The 16,171-nt window shown below is 51.2% G+C and overlaps 1 protein-coding gene across 11 annotated transcripts in view; it reads right to left on the bottom strand.

Moving 5' to 3' along the window:
- Positions 1 to 13,586: 13,586 nt before the first annotated feature.
- Positions 13,587 to 16,171, bottom strand: part of DTNB (dystrobrevin beta) — a 415,855-nt gene continuing 413,270 nt past the window's right edge. For 8 of the 11 annotated variants that reach the window (XM_064295128.1, XM_064295125.1, XM_064295122.1 and 5 more), the window contains 2 exons: positions 16,056 to 16,089; positions 13,587 to 13,822 (listed from right to left, as the gene is read on the bottom strand). In XM_064295128.1, the coding sequence (XP_064151198.1) occupies positions 16,085 to 16,089 (5 nt within the window). In that variant the 3' untranslated portion in view covers positions 13,587 to 13,822; positions 16,056 to 16,084. Of the gene's footprint in view, positions 13,891 to 14,958; positions 15,829 to 16,055; positions 16,090 to 16,171 lie in introns of those variants that run through there. The other 3 variants (XM_064295126.1, XM_064295123.1, XM_064295124.1) reach the window with 2 other exon arrangements.

The following is a 16,171-nucleotide window of genomic DNA, read 5'->3' on the forward strand; positions in this document are numbered from 1 at the left end:
AACTCTGACCATTGGCCTTGGCTATTGCACTCACGCCCGGGCAGCACCAGGGCTCCAGGTCCCAAATCGCTGCAGCCTCCTGCCTCTCAATCCCGGAAGGGCCTGGCCTATGTGGCTTGAGTGACCTTCCTGAGGGTGGGGGTCTGAAGGAGCAGGCCGCCTGAGGGAGGCACCATTCTCCCTGGGAGACCAGCAGAGGCAAGGGAAGAGCAGATCCCCCCACCTGCAGTGGGAAGTGCATACTGCAGACACCTGGTATCAAAAGAAGGAAGGGAAGTAACATTTATGGTTCGTTTGCTTCGTGCTTCCATGTGTTTCACATATTTTAATATAATCTTCGCAGTCCCTGGGTGGTACAAACAGTTAATGTACTTGGCGCTGCTAACAGAAAGGTTGAAGGTTCGAGTTCACCTAGAAGTGACTCGGGAGAAAGGCCTGGTGATCTACATCTGAAAAATCAGCTATCGAAAGCCCTGTGGAGCACAATTCTACTCTGACACTTTAGGGTCGCCATGAGTTGGAGTTGACTCAACCACATTTGGCTTTTTAAACATAGTTCTTAAAACAACTATGTAGGTTGGAGTTATCTTTATTTTATAGATGCAGGCAATAAGGCTGTGACCTGTCTGAGGTCAGACTCTAGAAAGGTGCAGATCAGGATTCAGACGCAGGTGGGTCTGCCCCCTACCCTGAGCCCATGCTCTTTCCACGGTATCCCTACAGCTGCCCAGGAAGACAGGCACTGGGGTGGGGAGCCTAGAGAAGGTCCCAAAGAGCAGGACCTCAGCCAGGCGTCTGAGAGAGAGGAAAGGAGGGCTGAGCCCTCACTGATGAGGACGCTGGGAGCAAAGACAGGGCAGAGGGGGGCCTGAACGAAGGGCAAGCAGGGTCCAGGCTCACAGCGGAAGGGAAGAGAAGGTTCCAAAGGATAAAGTTTTAACTTCCTAAGATGGGGAGTCACGGAAGGTTTTGACAAAGGAGAGACCAGCGTTTTAGCAATGTGGTCCTGGTGGCAACATCTGAGGGGCAATGGGGTGGCTGAGAGACTGGTAAAGTAGCCATGTAAATAACTGAGGCAGGAGGTGACAGATATGGGCCAGGTCTGGGGAGCCGTAGGGGAGCCTGGGGCAAGCTGAGGTGCACCTGCAGGACCAGATGACTTAGGGACAGTTGAGGGGCAGAGAGCAGGAGCCACACACTCAAATCTCTCCAGGAGCTGGGCAGCCACATGGCTGGATAGGTGAGCTGGAGACAGTGGTGGACAGGCGCCTCCAGGCCAAGGCAAGCAGGAGGCCAGAGGTTGGGAAGCTCAACAGACAGAAAGCTTAAGGCACGGACAACAGGCATTCTGCCTTTTCTAGGCAGCTGGGGTGGGTGGAAAGGCCTTCAGGTGGTAAGCAGGACCCAGGTTCAACAGTTGGCTCCCCTCTTCCTAGCCACGTGAGCCCGACCTTGCAGATGAACAACACCGTGTCACCTTAAACCACACATTCATCAACGTCACCAAAAAGCAGTCTTTTACCCATTTTAGGTAGAAACAGTCCACACAATAATTAGCTTCTGATTTGAGGGTTCACCTCCAAGGCAGGGCACCAGTGGGTCACTCTACGTGAGTCACTGTCACTCAGACATTCACTTGCTCACTCACTCTGTGCCCAGCTCTGTCTTCTAACTCCTTTCTCCATGTTGCCGGTTGATGGGTGTGTCTGGGAAGGTTTATAGCCCTTCCGGGTGTTTCTGAGGTCCCTGGGTGGCACGAGATGTTCGTGATCAGCTGGTAACCTAAAGGTTGGCGGTTTGAACCCATCCAGTGGCTTCATGGCAGGAAGTCCTGGCGATCTGCTTCCGTAAGGATTAGAGCCAAGAAAACCCTGTGGGACAGCTCTACCCTGTCACGTGAAGACCCGTGCTCTTCATGGGCTGCCATGAATTGGAATTGACTCTAGGTGGGGGAATTTTTATCTTTTAATAAAAAGCAATAACGTACTGTTATTATTTGCAAACCTTTTCAGACACCATCCCAGCATTCCATGAGTGTGGGTTAATGTGCAGAAATATAACATCTGTAATATATGTCTATATAAGAGGACACATCATCTGCACTTTAGCTATTTGTCTATAAACACTCAAGTCACAAGGAATCTTGGAGAAGATATATTACGTGTTAGGAGGGCTAAAGAAATGTCACCATCCCTGCCCTCACAGACCAGGCAGACAAGGCAAGCATATATTAAAAAGCTCCAAGTTCAAGGTCGAATGCAACTGAGTGCTGAACGAATGGGGAGACATGAGGTATAAATGCTTCACGGAAGAGGAGAGGCTGGGCTGGGTGGACGGTAACTTCATAACTGCACAACATTGAAAGGTCTTCTCCCCTCATACCCTTCCTCAGGTGCTTGTTTCTCTAAAACTGTCCTCCTTTCTCACTTGCAGCCCAGACAACCCTGGGTTGGCACTATCAGGCCCCCCTATCACTTTGCATGGCCCAAGGTCATGTCTTCCAGGAACACCACCATTTGGACTTACCTATGCAGATTTTAAATTGACCACTGATGAGCAAAACTGTGCAGTTCACATATAGATTGCGGGTGTGGGGCTTTTGCCCCTGGAGTTCCCCAAGCTTTGGGTGACTGAGGCAGAAGGCACAGTGACAGCTGGTATTGGGAGCAGCTGACTGGGACCAAGGGGACTGTGATTCAGCAGCAGGGTAAAGGGGGTGGAATTAGCATGCACTCCCACAAATCGGTGTTCCCAGAAATTTGGTTTCCTTAGCTCTTATTAAATGGGCTTGTTCTTCATTGCAAAGTTAGAGGGAAGCTCCCTGCGGGCTTCTTTCTGCCACTATTGCTGCTTAACAGAAGCTCTCTCCGGCTGAGGCTTCAGAGGATGAAAAAATGCAAAATATGTTTCATGCTCGTGGTTGGCCCCAGAACAGCGGCCCGGGGACATGCAGGCCTGGTCAGGGAGAGAGTTGTTTTGTCTGAGCCTCTTCAGATGATTTTTAGCAGACTTGCCATGGGGGAATTGTGAGACCAGTATAGCCAGATATTCTAACTTTTCCAGAGAAGCTGTAAATCTGGACTTTTCTGTGAAATCTCTTGACATTTCCTCATATGAAACCTGCTTAAATGTTTTAAAAGACACCTCTTGGAGCAGACAAAGTGAGATCTTGGGCCACCCTTGGTTCTACCCTCCAAGTTAGGCTTCAAACAGCAAGCAGAGTCCATGTCCTCGGTCCAAATGTGAACCGCCCAGCCCCTGTGGACATGTGCTGCTCTGAGTGAACCTTTCCCAGAGAGCCAGGCTGGCAAACAAGACAGTTTGACAGGGGCAGGAGGTTTCAGCCTGGAGCGGGGCTGGGAAGTGAACCCTTGTCCTGCTCATCCTCTGCTCATACCTCCTGCAGTGCCAGGCCACCCTGTCTGGCCCGGCATCTGGAGTGGGTGAGGATGAGGCAGGCAAAGGGAGGGGAGGTGGATGCTTTCTCATTAAAAACACCAAATCAGTTGCTGCCGAGTTGACTCCAACTCATGGTGACCCCATGTGTGTCAGAGTAGAACTGTGCTCCACAGGGTTTTCAATGGCTGATTTTTTGGAAGTAGGTTGCCAGGCCTTTATTCTGAGATGCTTCTGGGTAGACTTGAACCTCCAGCCTTTCAGTTAGTAGCTGAGTGAGTTAACCATCTGCACTACGCAGGGGCTCCTTCTCATTAATTAGCCCACCCAATCCTGGGCCCAGGAAGGGGAGGAGGCAGAAATCATCCCAGGACCCTGGTTTGTGCTGCTGTTTCTGCGGCCCCAACTTTGGGGAGGTCCTGTTGGCTAGGTCCCGGGCAGCCCTGTGCACCCTGCTTTGCTCTTGTAACTTTTAAGGTGAATCTATGAAGAAATGTTTTTATTTGCTTCATGTATGTTTTAGCTTGAGTTGATTTTGTTTTGACACATTGGTTCAAAATAAGACTGACCCCCTGGAAAATTCTTGCTAAAGCCATTTACTCAGCTTCAGCTTGAGAGGTTTAACTGAACACAGCTGAGGCACACTGACATCGCCACAGGTTCTAGACTGAGAGAGACCTCGGAGGGGACAGGCAGGCTCGGCAAAGGGTGAGCATGGCTTCACAACAAGCAAGAGCCAGTGAAGGGAAGTCTTATATGAAGAGGAAGGTTCTACTTCAAATATAGTTCTTTTAGTATGTGCTTTTTAAAAACAAAGACATTGAAGGAACTGAACAGGCACGTTTAAGACAAGAGTAGGAAACAGTAAAAGAATTCACTGGCATTCCAGCCTTGGATAGACAGTGTGTGAGCAAGCGAAGGAGTAAGATCATGTAGTAAGAGACAGTGTATTTCTGTTATTTCATATGTTGATGTCACTCTCCTGCTGGGTGAACTCTCCTTCCCTCTCTGACTCCCTTAGCTGTATCTGTGTTGAGTAACTAATATGCATCACTTTGCATTACTGCCTCCTACCTCGGACTGGAGGCTCCTGACAGCAGCAGCAGCATCTTATACACAGTTGGTCTCCAGGACCTGGCGCTCGCTGTGTGGATGACAAATTAAGAACGGTTTCATTCTAATACATAATGCAATATGTACCAATTTACCCCTCTGATTTTGTAGGGAACTTGAAAGAAGCAGAGAGAGGAGGGGCTCCCCTGCGTGGCCAGGGTAGTTCAGGTCACTCAGCGGAAGACACACTTCTAGGCGGCCCTCCCTCTGGGAGGATGAATATCACGAGTGGAGGGGCCTCACCATCCATGACTGGGAAGTCCTGGTAACTGGACAGAAGCATCGCTGTCAGCTAATGGGGATGCCTTGTGAGTGACTTAGGTAGGGAGGGTGGGCAGTTAACTGATTAAATGCTCCACTACTAGCTGAAAGGTTGGCAGTTCGAACTCACCCAGTGGTGCCTTGGAAAACAGGAAGGTCACAACCTTGAAAACCCTATATGGAGCAGTTCCACTCTGCACACGTGGGGTCTCCACGAGTCGGCACTGACTCAACGGCAACTACGACAACAACAGAGTGTTCCGGTACTTTCCTGTGAGGAAGAAGCATTCTTAAATGCCCTGTCCTAAGGCTCAGGGTGATCCTATGCAGTGGAACCAGTTCCCCAGATGCACGTTGACAGAAAGAAGGCTAGAAGGACCTGACAAACCCCTCCAGGAGCTCCGCCACCACCTCCCTGTGTGGGGCTGGATCATTTGCTTTCTTGGCCTCAGTTTCCTGGGTTATCAGGAAGTTCCTACACACTCTAAAGTTCTATGATTCTCTGACTTGCCCTTAACATTAACCCTCAAGTAGCAGTGGGAATGTCACAGACCTCCTTGGGGGAAAGAGTAAGTTCTTGTGGACCCCCGCCCCCCCTCCCCATAGTGCACAGCGGGGATTCTACAGACTGGGGGTATTGGTGGAGCCTGGCAAGTCTCTTTAGCGTGAGGCTTTGGTCAGGGCCAAGCATGACAAGTGAGATGGGTGATCCCTCAGAGGTGCAGGGCCCCCCAAAGACCTTTCAATCCTGCTCTGCAAAATCAAGGTGGAGGCTGAGGAGCCACAGACATGATTATGGGTCCATGTGAGCGGGGCCTCCAAAATGCCGAGCGCGCCTAGTGGAACACCACTGGCTTACCAGGTGGCTGGCAGTCCCTGCCTCTTCCTGTACTGCTTAATGAGATCATATAGATAACAATTTAAGGACAGTGCTGGACACAGAAATGGCACTCAATCAGTGTCCATTAGCCACAGAGGCAGTGCATCCCAGTGGCTAGGAGGGAGGCCCCTGGAGACAGCTTGCCTGGTTTCAAATCACTGCCACTTGCTACTGCTGTCCCTGGGTGAGTTACTTCTCCTGTTTCAGTTGCCTCACCTGTAGACGGGGAATGATGGTGCAATAGTGTTAACAGTACCTTTTAGGGATGTTGGGATTAAGTCGACGTGCTTACAACAGTGCTGGTGTGTGTACATGTCAATGTGTCAGCTAATGCTGTTGTCTCTACTTTCCCTTCTTGCTGGGTTTGGTTTCGTGGTGCCTGTAACTGGGAGAAGACACTCATTGTCTGTGGCAGGTACACGTTGTGTCTGCATGGGCTGGGGAGCATGGGGGTGGGGGGGGAGGTGCCCAGAGGTGGGGGTGGCATTAGGAGTCAGAAACACTATCTTGGTTGTTTTAACATTAAAAGAAAAAAAAAAAATCAGCAAGCCTGGGTGATAATTTCTCCATGGTGGTTTTCCAAGTAGGCAAACCAGGCTCCATGTAAGCCAAGTGACTCAACAGTCCACTTCCCTCCTTGCTCCTACTCCCCAAAATTTGGATTCTTCTTCCCATCTCTTGAAACTATGCTGAAATGCTACCACTTTAGCAGTTTGGACACAGTAGCTCAAGCAGACAGAGGAGGCTCGTCACTTCCTCACTGTGTGATCTCAGGCAAGTTCCCAGCCCTCTCTGGGCCTTGCTCTGTGGACTGATAACACCTACACAGCAGCTGTTGAGGATGACATGAAATGAGATACCATATGTAGCTCACCTCATGCACACAGTAGGCAATGAACAAATGCTTGTTCCCTTCCCTGTAGAGCGAAGCCCTCTTGAAGCAGCCCACCTGATTTGGTTTCCCAGTGATTTCCGCAATCCCTGATGTTCATGGATCCGACGGCACAGCTGCAATTTTACCTTGCTTTTACTCTGTTCTGGTATTTTCCTTACTGCTGGACTTTTCCTTCATTTTCTCTTCCCTCAATGTCTTCAACAGCTCTATTCACTGGCTTCTCAGGGTAGAGTTCCATTGCCTTCATTTGCCCCCTACAGTGCCTGGACCGTGCTCTCTAGGCACAGGGTGCTTGGGTAGACTGTGGCTCCCGAGCTTCAGAGCCCCCCAGGTCACTGTGGGAAGTGCATTCCTGTCCTGGGTGTGCTGAGTAGAAAGGCCTTTTGGAGGGGAGCCGTGTGTGTACAATATAGCTAGAGAATGACCTTGTCCAGGGAGCTCTCTACCCTTGAAAGAATATTCGAGAGAATAAAGACACAATCTACATCATAAAATGGGGGGCAGAGAAAGACCAGTTAGGAGCCAGCCTGAGGTGGGCTGGGGGGCAGGCCAGGGTAGGGGCCTGGGTAAACAGAAATGTTAAACAAGGGCCTCTCCCAGCTCCGCCCTAGCTTTAAACATCACAATTTGCAAAGTTTGGCCCCAGAGGCCTCCCAATGACCCCAATCTAATTCCTCGCAACTCCCCAGTGATGGCTCAAGGCAGGAAGATAAGCTAGACTCCTTGAACCAGACAATCCCCAGGGAAATTCCATCAACCCCCTGTGAGGGTGCAGCTGAGCGATGTAAAAGGGGCTAGGCGTGGGTGAGCTGTGGAGGGAGGGACGGAGGCGGGGGGGGGGGGGGCTGGGGAGATAAGCCCACACCAGTCCACCTTCTGGGTGGAGGAGGTAGCCAGTGGGGCCAGGCCTGCGTCTGGGGCAGTGGCTGTGCTAGAGGTTAGGGACTCCAGGGAAGGCCAAATGCAGCACTGCCCCAGCCCTTGCTAATTGGGACCCTGGGTGGAAAGCCAGTGGGGATGTAATGAGGGTAAACTCCGGAGCTAATGAGCTGTGGCAACAACAGGACAAAGGAAATTAATTACCACAAGCCCAGGGCTCAGGACTGAGGAGAAGCCACCCCAACCTGCCTCCCTCAGCTTTTCACCTCCTTCCTTGTCTTTCCCGGGTCTAGTCCAGTAGACTAGCAGTATCCAAGTGTCAAGTGTTTCCTTCCTCACCTCGAGCTCTGCCTCTCTGCCCCATTCCTTTTCTTTCTCTTCCTCTCCCCAGTTCTTCAGCCCACGTCACTCACTTCACCTGCTGTCCTCTGTATTCCACGTTTCCTTGTTCTCATCCTCTGGGGAGAGTGGGAAGAGGGGGCCTCTGGGATAGGCTGGGTGGCAAAGGGTGAACCCAAGATGGTTGCCTAGGCAATGATGAAAGTGGGGCAAACATCAATCAGCAGTCAACAGAAAAAGAGGAATCTCCAGAGCAGGACACTGGGGTCCCACCCATGCTTAGAGACCTTATTTCCCCACCCCCACCCCGGAATCCTCCGCTGACTCTCCTCCCGAGGAGCTGGTCTAGGAGGAGGCTCAAGTTGTCTCTGCAGATGCTCCCCGACAGGCTTCATCATAGCCAATGTCTGGGCCTGGCTCCTGCCCTGCCACCTGCCTCCCCAGCTCTTTACTTGCTTTCTACAAGGCTCCTTCTCAGAGGCACAGTCCTTCTTCCAAAAGGCCAACCCTATTCGGGTGAGCCCAAAAGAGATAATACCAGGAAGGCCAAGGGGCCAAGGGAGCAGGGCCCATCACCCAGGCACAGTTCTTGGGGCAGTTTATGAGCTGGCAAACAAGACATCACCCCCAGCCCCATTGCTACCCAGTGACTACATTTTTGTGGAGAAGGGAGAGGGAGTCATAGGGCCTGCTTTCAGAGGGAGTATGGAGATTGGGGCCCCTAAGTGACCACCAGACCTGGATTCTGAGGAGCTATGGAAAGGACTTTTGGAGGCTTTGAACAAAGGATCCAGCGTGAATTCTTTCTCAATTAGAGTACGGGTACCTGGTGTGCACAGACGTCCCCTCTGGTGGGGAGGGATAAAGACTAAGTGACTAAGGTCTTGGGAGCAGACCATGGTGGTGGAGGCAGCATGGCCCATGAGCTGGGACCTGAATAAAAAGCCCAGCGTGCACAGGTGCCCACCCAGCCACAAGAGTCATGTTCTGAGTCCAAGGCTTTGCTCTCCCCTGGGGGAGTATATGTTCTCCTTGGGGAATACTGTAGCACCCACGGCCTACACCTCACTGTTGTGTGTGTGCTGAGGTCCCACTATGCTGGTTACCAAGAGTGGGTGGGGTGTGTCTGCTCAGCCAGGTTTCAGGCCTATGAACTCCCAATTAGAAGGTGTGGCAATGGCTATATGTCTACATTCTAACAGATTTTTCTGTTACTTGGTTGGGGACTCTGGCTGGGACAGACTTAAAATCTGGGTATAGCTGACTCAGAATTATAATTAACTCCTCATTAGTTGGCAGAGTGCCTGGATCCCCGGGGGCTATAGTCTCTGTATATTAGCCAGGATCCTTAAACTCACCTCTTGGTTTCTTAGGGCCCCACACTGCCCATCTCCTCTTTCACTCATAAGCCCCAAATCCAATAATTCTGAGTGACCAGAACAGACTCTGGGTAGTGACCAGTTCCTTTTCCTCCCGAGTGGCCTCACTTTGACTTGATCTCATTATCCTGAGTCTGAGGAGGTTCGGAGGGCAGTTCAGCTTCTCCGAACCCATCCCCTCACTCTAGTTATGAACTCAGACTAGGTTATTTCAATCTCAAACTCTAAGGCCCTTCCGTGAGGCCTGAAGATGGAGGAAGGGACCGGGTGCCCTTTCTGAACGAATGACAGCCTCAACTCTAGACTCCATGTCCCTTCTTACTTTCCACCTTTAGCAGTGCTGGGCTCCATTTACTTCAGAAGTATCAGGATGATGAGCTGGTGTCTGCTACTTCAAAGGCCCTCCTCTGCCTCCCTAACAGGTTCTAGTTTTCCTTATGGTCTCCCTTGGGGATTCCAAATTCTCAAAATGAAGCACTAGTAATCATCTCTCTAGTAATCATTTTCTCTCTTAGATGAATAATACCCATGAAGTTGGAGCTTCAGGTAGGCTTCACCAGCGCAGGTAAAGAAATGGAGACTCAAATAGGTCATGGGACTTTCTCAGACTTCCACAGCTGGGCGGGGATGAAGTGCTGGGAGTGGACTTGAATGTCATGAGGAACTCAGCAGACTTCCTCCTAAAGATTCTGAGCCAGAGACAGTGGTTCCAAGAGCTGGGGCCTGAATATTGTTTAGTGTGCAATATGTTTGTATTTTGGGGGAAAACTTCTTGGTCCACAAGCTCCAAACTGTGGGGGCTGGGGGCCTGCAACACTGCCCTTACCCATTACCCTCTCCTGATGCAGGCAGGCCATAGCACCACCCACTCACCACTAGGCATCCATGATGCTTGGTCCTCAGTAAGTTAAAGGCCCTGCATGTGATGCTGACCACCGCCCCCTTCACAGTCTAGGGGAAAGGTGTGTTTTTATTGATTGTTGGGACCAAAAACAAATTCAGTCCAGGGATCCCCAGTCCCAGCACCAGCTTTCAGGGCCCTTGGGCATGAACCGTGTCTTTAGGGGCCCTAGTTTTCTTCCTTTAGAATAGATAACTGACTCTGGCCTTCCTCCACCTGACTGGCGATGGCTTCTTTTCACTGATTTGGTTGATTTTTTCCCTTGTCATAAATGTGTCATACAGTGATTCTCAAAGTGTGGTGTCCAGACTAACAGCATCAGCATCACTTGGGAGCTTGTTAGAAATCCAAGTTCTCCGACCTACGGAATCAGAAACAGAGAGGCGGGACCCAGGAGTCCCTCCAGAGGATTCTGATGCAATGATGAAATATAAGAGCCACTAGTATATTACCACCTAACAGTCCCATGTAGGAAACCTCACTCAGCTTTCTGACCCACAGAGAGAGCCTGCCCATCTGCATATGGTTTGCAGGTACAGAAGATCTTCCCAAGGAAGACAGGCTACCTGCCTCTCACACTTAAGTCATCTGGTCCCTGACAGTGGAGGGGCTGGAGAGGGCTAGCTTTGGAAGCCACTGAATGGCTCTTCATAAGCCCTTCTCTTCCAAAAGGTACAGCAGGAATTTAGATGGCTCTGGGCATTGCCATAGCAACTGTACCTTCCTGAAGCTGTCACAGACTATACAGGAGCAGGGAGTAAGCAATGCAGAAGGAGAGAGATTCTGCTAATGGGTAACACACAACCAGCAGAAGATGGGCTGTGAAAACAGATGGAGCTGCCGGATGGCTGGAATTTACTGACCTGAGCTTGGTGGAGCCAATGCTTCCTCAAGACCCAGGAGTCTTCACTGCCACAAAATGGCACAACTCAGGCTATGGCTCTGCATGGCAGTCTGACTCACCCAGGGGCCCCTGGAATGCTGACAGTATAGGTCTGTCTCTCAAAAGAGTCTCTACCTTGGCTGAAATTAGGCTCCTAAATGATCACACAGCTATTAAGAAGGAAGTGCTAGGCCCAGAGGGTGGTCTATGGCTCTGCTTATAGGGGCTTCCGCAATAAATTCCAGGGGTCCACTCTAGGATGGCTGCCTGTGTTCCAGGTCAGGGTAAAAGAAAGGGAGGCAGCTTCCAACTTCTGATATGGACCTGGGTCCTAAAGCAGGTGCCAATAAGTCACAAGGCATCTCAGAGGCCTCAGGTAGTAGTGGGTAACCTAGCTTTCAAAGTAATCAACTGTCAACAAAAACTTACATACAAATGGAAAACACCATGTGCCATAAAGCTGGCATTATAGTTGACCCAGTGCCCTTTCCACTCCCCTTATCCTTACCCTCCTAATAGCAGTTGTTGTCCAGTTGATTCTGACTCATGGTGATGCCACTTGTGCAGAGTAGAACTGCATTCCATGGGGTTTTCAAGGCTATGACCTTTCAGTTCGTAGCCTAGAGCTTAACCGTTGGTGCCACCCAGGGACTCTTCATTATCCTCCAGGTGTTGGTAGATAGTGAGAAGCCAGGAGTTCTGCACCTCTCCTGGTTGGAGAAGTTAAGGCTTCTCCTTGCAAAGCCAAGTAGAGAGCAAGAGAACCTCATGAAAGGAGGCTAGCTCTGCAAGGTGGGGTGGCCTCCCAGCGTGTGGAGCGGACACCCACAGGGCCTGGGAGACATTGCCGTATGCTCCAAGTGGAGCACCTGACTGCTGTGGGGCCCACTGGTGCTTTTATGTCCTTGGCTGTTTCTGCTCTGCAAGAAGCAAGCTGTTCATGTGAGGAATCGGGAACTGGCTTTGTGCCCTGTCCTCAGGGGACAGAGGAAAGTGTGAGAAGTCAGGGTGGTGGTGGGAAGCACTGTTTCCTGAGTCTGTGTGAACTCCTTTTCACTGATTTTTTCTTTTACCAGAGCACCTGCTGGCTCCCTAGGTCCTTAGCTCATTGCCTGGTCACATATGTGGGCTGGGGGTTTTCTCCTGAGCCTTGGAGGGTAAGCATTCTTTTTTACAACTGAGGGGAAACCAGCTCCTCCTCTCCATTTTCCTTCTTGTCTTCACAGCTGGGGCAACCCAAGCTGCACCTGCCCCTGATACCTAGTACGGTCACGCATTGCTTAACGTCCACAATACACTCTGTGAAATAGGATGTTAGGTGATTTGAATGTTGTGTGAACACCGTTATCATACACAGGCAGTCCTGAGGTTATGAATGTCCGAACAACCGTAGTTATGATCCAACCCCCCCTAGAGCCTATTATACTAAAAATTTGAGATATATACAATGGTTTATAATAACAAATGGACGCTACTTTGCGATGTGCATCAAAACATTATTAGTGTATTATTATGTTAAGATGTTTTAGTGTATCTGGAAGTGTTTCTTAAATGTGTCCCATGTGGGAAGCTGTTGTGTTTGCTACATCTTTACCTCCTGTTCTTCAACTGGGATTTCTAAACTCTATTATAACCTTATGGGACCACAAATGTATATGTGGTTGGATGTTGCCTGAACGGACGTTATGCAGCATATGACTGTACTTATGACACAGAGGCAACACCAGACGTGCTGAGGACCTGGGCCTGACCAGCACAGGTACTTCTACAACACATGCCTGGGCCTTTTAGGAATGGGGAGGAATGGGGGGAAGAGGAGACAAATGGAGGGGGCAAGTTAGAAACAGTTAACACCGGCCCCTTGTGTTCCACCCTTACTGCTCCTTTACTAGGTTTCCTGGGTAGAGCCCACTGGCTCTGCACAGATCTCCTCCAGCAGTAGCCAGGGGTCTGCAGAGTTGGGGAAGGGGGATGCTGAGAGCCAGCTGTGGGGCCTCTCACTTCATTCCAGTCATTGCCCTTTATAAATATTTATAGCAGTTCTTCTACTAAAAATAACATCCTGGAGCCCAGGGAGGAGAAAAAATAAATGAAAATCACAGAGAATTGGAATTCTCACGTGTGCCAGAGGGTAGTGGGACCCTCAGAAGGGAAGAGGATGCTTTGGAAGAGGCCCCCGGGGATCAGTGCTCCCTCTGGCGGTCACGGGCCAGTGCTTCCTGCCTGCCTGCCTGCCGAGCCCCTAGTGTGGCTGTACAGAATCCTCTCACTGCCGCCAGAGGCTCTGACTGGGCGCAGTGCTAAGCTCGCGGCTCCCCCTTCTCTCCGAGGCTGCAGAGCAGCAGCATCAAACAGGGCGGAAGCCCAACTAGTGTGAGAGAAAGGAAGGAGGCTATTTTTAGCACTGTGGCCAGGGTGTGAATGTCTATAGAACTGAGCAAGGCCTGAAGGTTTCTTTGCACGACAGACAGAAGAAAACTTGTTGGTTTTTAAAGGTCAAAGGTAGGGAGGAAACTTGTGCCCCCCCACCCCAGGATCACCCCGCATGCTGGCAGAATGCCAGAAAGAAATCCAAGGAAGACACGAGAGGAGCACTTTTTCTTTTCTTTTCAACCTCCTGGTAAATTCCGTGTTGGAGTGATGAGACCATGCCCTGAGGGGAGTGGATGACGCTAGTACATGCGGGAAGGTGAGAGGGGAAGGCCCACCAGCTGCGGCCTCGGGCAGCCCCTCCCCGCTTCCCACCGGTGTTGGCTCCCCTCTCCCTGGCGGTGGAGTGACGTCTGGCAGCCTGCAAGCCTGGTCCAGGTGTGCAGCAGAAAGATGGATAGGAATGCGCCTCTGGGGGAGACCATGCCTTCGTCATGTCGGAGCCAGCTTGCTCCATGTCCTCTGCCTGTGCAGGACAGACTCACCGTTAGTCACAGGCATGGCCGGGGGTTTCTGAGGAAACGCTGCTAAGATCTGTAGTGGATAAAACAATCTTCAGGGCTGGGCCCGTTGGGGTGCTCCCCAGCTGGAGAGGTTTGGGAGAATGCAAGGTGCTAACAATACTTGGGCCCCTTCTTAGGGAAAGGGGCATTATAATTTCTGGTGATGGGGATTATGGGCCGGGAAGTGTTTCCATGGAACGTGGCGGTTTCCTGGGAAGAGCTGCGGCTGAGAAGGAGACAGGAAGTAGATGTGTCTGTAGACACCGAGTGAAGGGGAAGAACGGCTCGGCCTCATGCTGCAAGCCAGGAGAACTTGAGGGTCCCTGAATTTGAGTCATCCTCAGTTTCTATGCTTCTCATCTGACTCTACTGTTGGGGAGTTTCTCCTAATTCCTGATACGGGTAAAGCGGACGGGGTTGAGAAGCAGGAGCTCGGCCTCTGATTCTAGCTCTGCCACCAAGCTCCTGGGTTGGGCCTTGGTTTCTTTCCTCCTCCGCGCAAAAAGCGGGTAGGCCAGATGGCTCCAACAAGCCTTTCCTTACACAGCAGTTCCTCTCCGCCCCAGGAGAGGGGTTCTGGCAGGCTCCCGAAGGTGAGTCAGTTCCTCATTTCCCTGGCTGGCTGCAGAGGCTTGGCTTGGGAGGGGCGGGGGCAGTGAGGTTGCTGCGGGGAGGGCCTTGCTTGAAGGTGCACAGTAAGTTTTAAGTAACAGCCTCTCCAGGCCCCTGAGGCAGTGAGAGAATTTCTGTTGCCCGGGTACAGCCCAGCCGGCAGGGGCAGATTATCCAATAGGCAAGGTAAGCATGGTGCTCACCTTGCTTACCAGATCACCTGTAGTCAACAATTTCACATTTTTTCCACCACATAAAAGAGTCTGTTTCTAGGTATGGCTGGCATCTGTCTCTCTCCCAACCCCACAGCACCTTCCTACAGAATCAAAATCTCTTCAAATTTAATTCCTGACAGGAACAGATTACAGTCAGCAAGGTAGGCACAGGCCTCCTTGTGCTTACTTCCTGATCTGTAGTGAACAATTTCACGGGTTCTGAAACCCATGTGAAATTGTTCACTACAGATCAGGAAGTAAGCACAAGTACGCCCTTGCTTATGGGTAATCCGCCCTGAGCCAGGCAGGCTGGGGGCTGGGACTGCAGATGAGGCCCCAGGGCTGAGCACTATGGAGCCCTTAGAGGACAGACAAGGGAGGCGGACTGAGGGGCCTGTGGCTGTTCTAGGAGAAGACTGCCTGGGTGGCCCTAAGAAAGCTCATTTCTGGCTCGTGGGGGCTGCGGCCCTGGCTCTTCTGCCCTGACACCTGTAACTGAGGAAATTGCCTGAACTTAAAAAAAAGAAGTAGGAGGTGAGGACAGGGGAGAAAAGGCTAAAAATAAAGAACAATCTCATGGTTGCACCAAAGGAATTTATACTTGAAAAAAAACCCTCTGAACTGATTATCCGATTTCTTTACTTTGTGCCTTCCGTTAGTGAGCATACTTAGAGGCTGCAATACCTGGGGCTGGCATTAGATGAGAGTTAAGATCTCGAGACGGAAAACTGTGGAAGATGAATCCCTAAGAGCAACGGGCATTTGTCTGTGGGGATATCTGCATTTTATTAAATTTTTCCCAGGAAGTGAGAAGGTGCAGCTTGGCCCAGCACCCTGGGGGATGGCACAGTCCATTTGGAGCAGAGGGTGATCCTGTCAGGTACAGCAGCAAGCCACAGCTCTGGGTGACAGAATGCCAGGGCGTACCAGCTGTGGTTGGATGCCCTGGAAGAAACGGACTATGGCCATGGGAAAACAGGAGTGTGGGGGGCAAAGTCAGCCCCAGGAAGCAGGCAGCTCTCACTCTACCTCTGATACCCTTCGTACAGCCTGTGTTTCAGTCAGTAGTGTCTCATCTGCTAGCTCCATCCCGGCCCAGAGGACGTCAGGCCAAGGCTGAGGCCCAGGCTGTGTGCAGCACGCTACAAGACAGGCCGCGACAACAGGTCAAGGCAAGCATGCGGAGGGGCTGGGAGCAACGGGAAAACGTGTGGCTGGGCTCTTTAAAGAAAATCCAACTTGCATTCTGCCTGTTGGGATCACTCTGGCTTGGGAAATGTGACTGAAGAAAGACAGAAGGGAAGTGAAGGCCTTGAATGAGAAGGGAGAGTGGGCCGTGGGGAAGGGCAGAAGCACCGCAGGTACTCACCCATGCTTCCTCTTGCACAGGCTCCTCCGCTAACCTACGGCAGCACAGAAAGAAACAATACACAGGTCACCACCCTGGATCTCCTCCGAGGGTGCTCTTCTGACCAACCCACCCGG

Source organism: Loxodonta africana, chromosome 12 (assembly GCF_030014295.1).
Source record: "Loxodonta africana isolate mLoxAfr1 chromosome 12, mLoxAfr1.hap2, whole genome shotgun sequence".
In the NCBI taxonomy this organism is placed as follows: domain Eukaryota; kingdom Metazoa; phylum Chordata; class Mammalia; order Proboscidea; family Elephantidae; genus Loxodonta; species Loxodonta africana.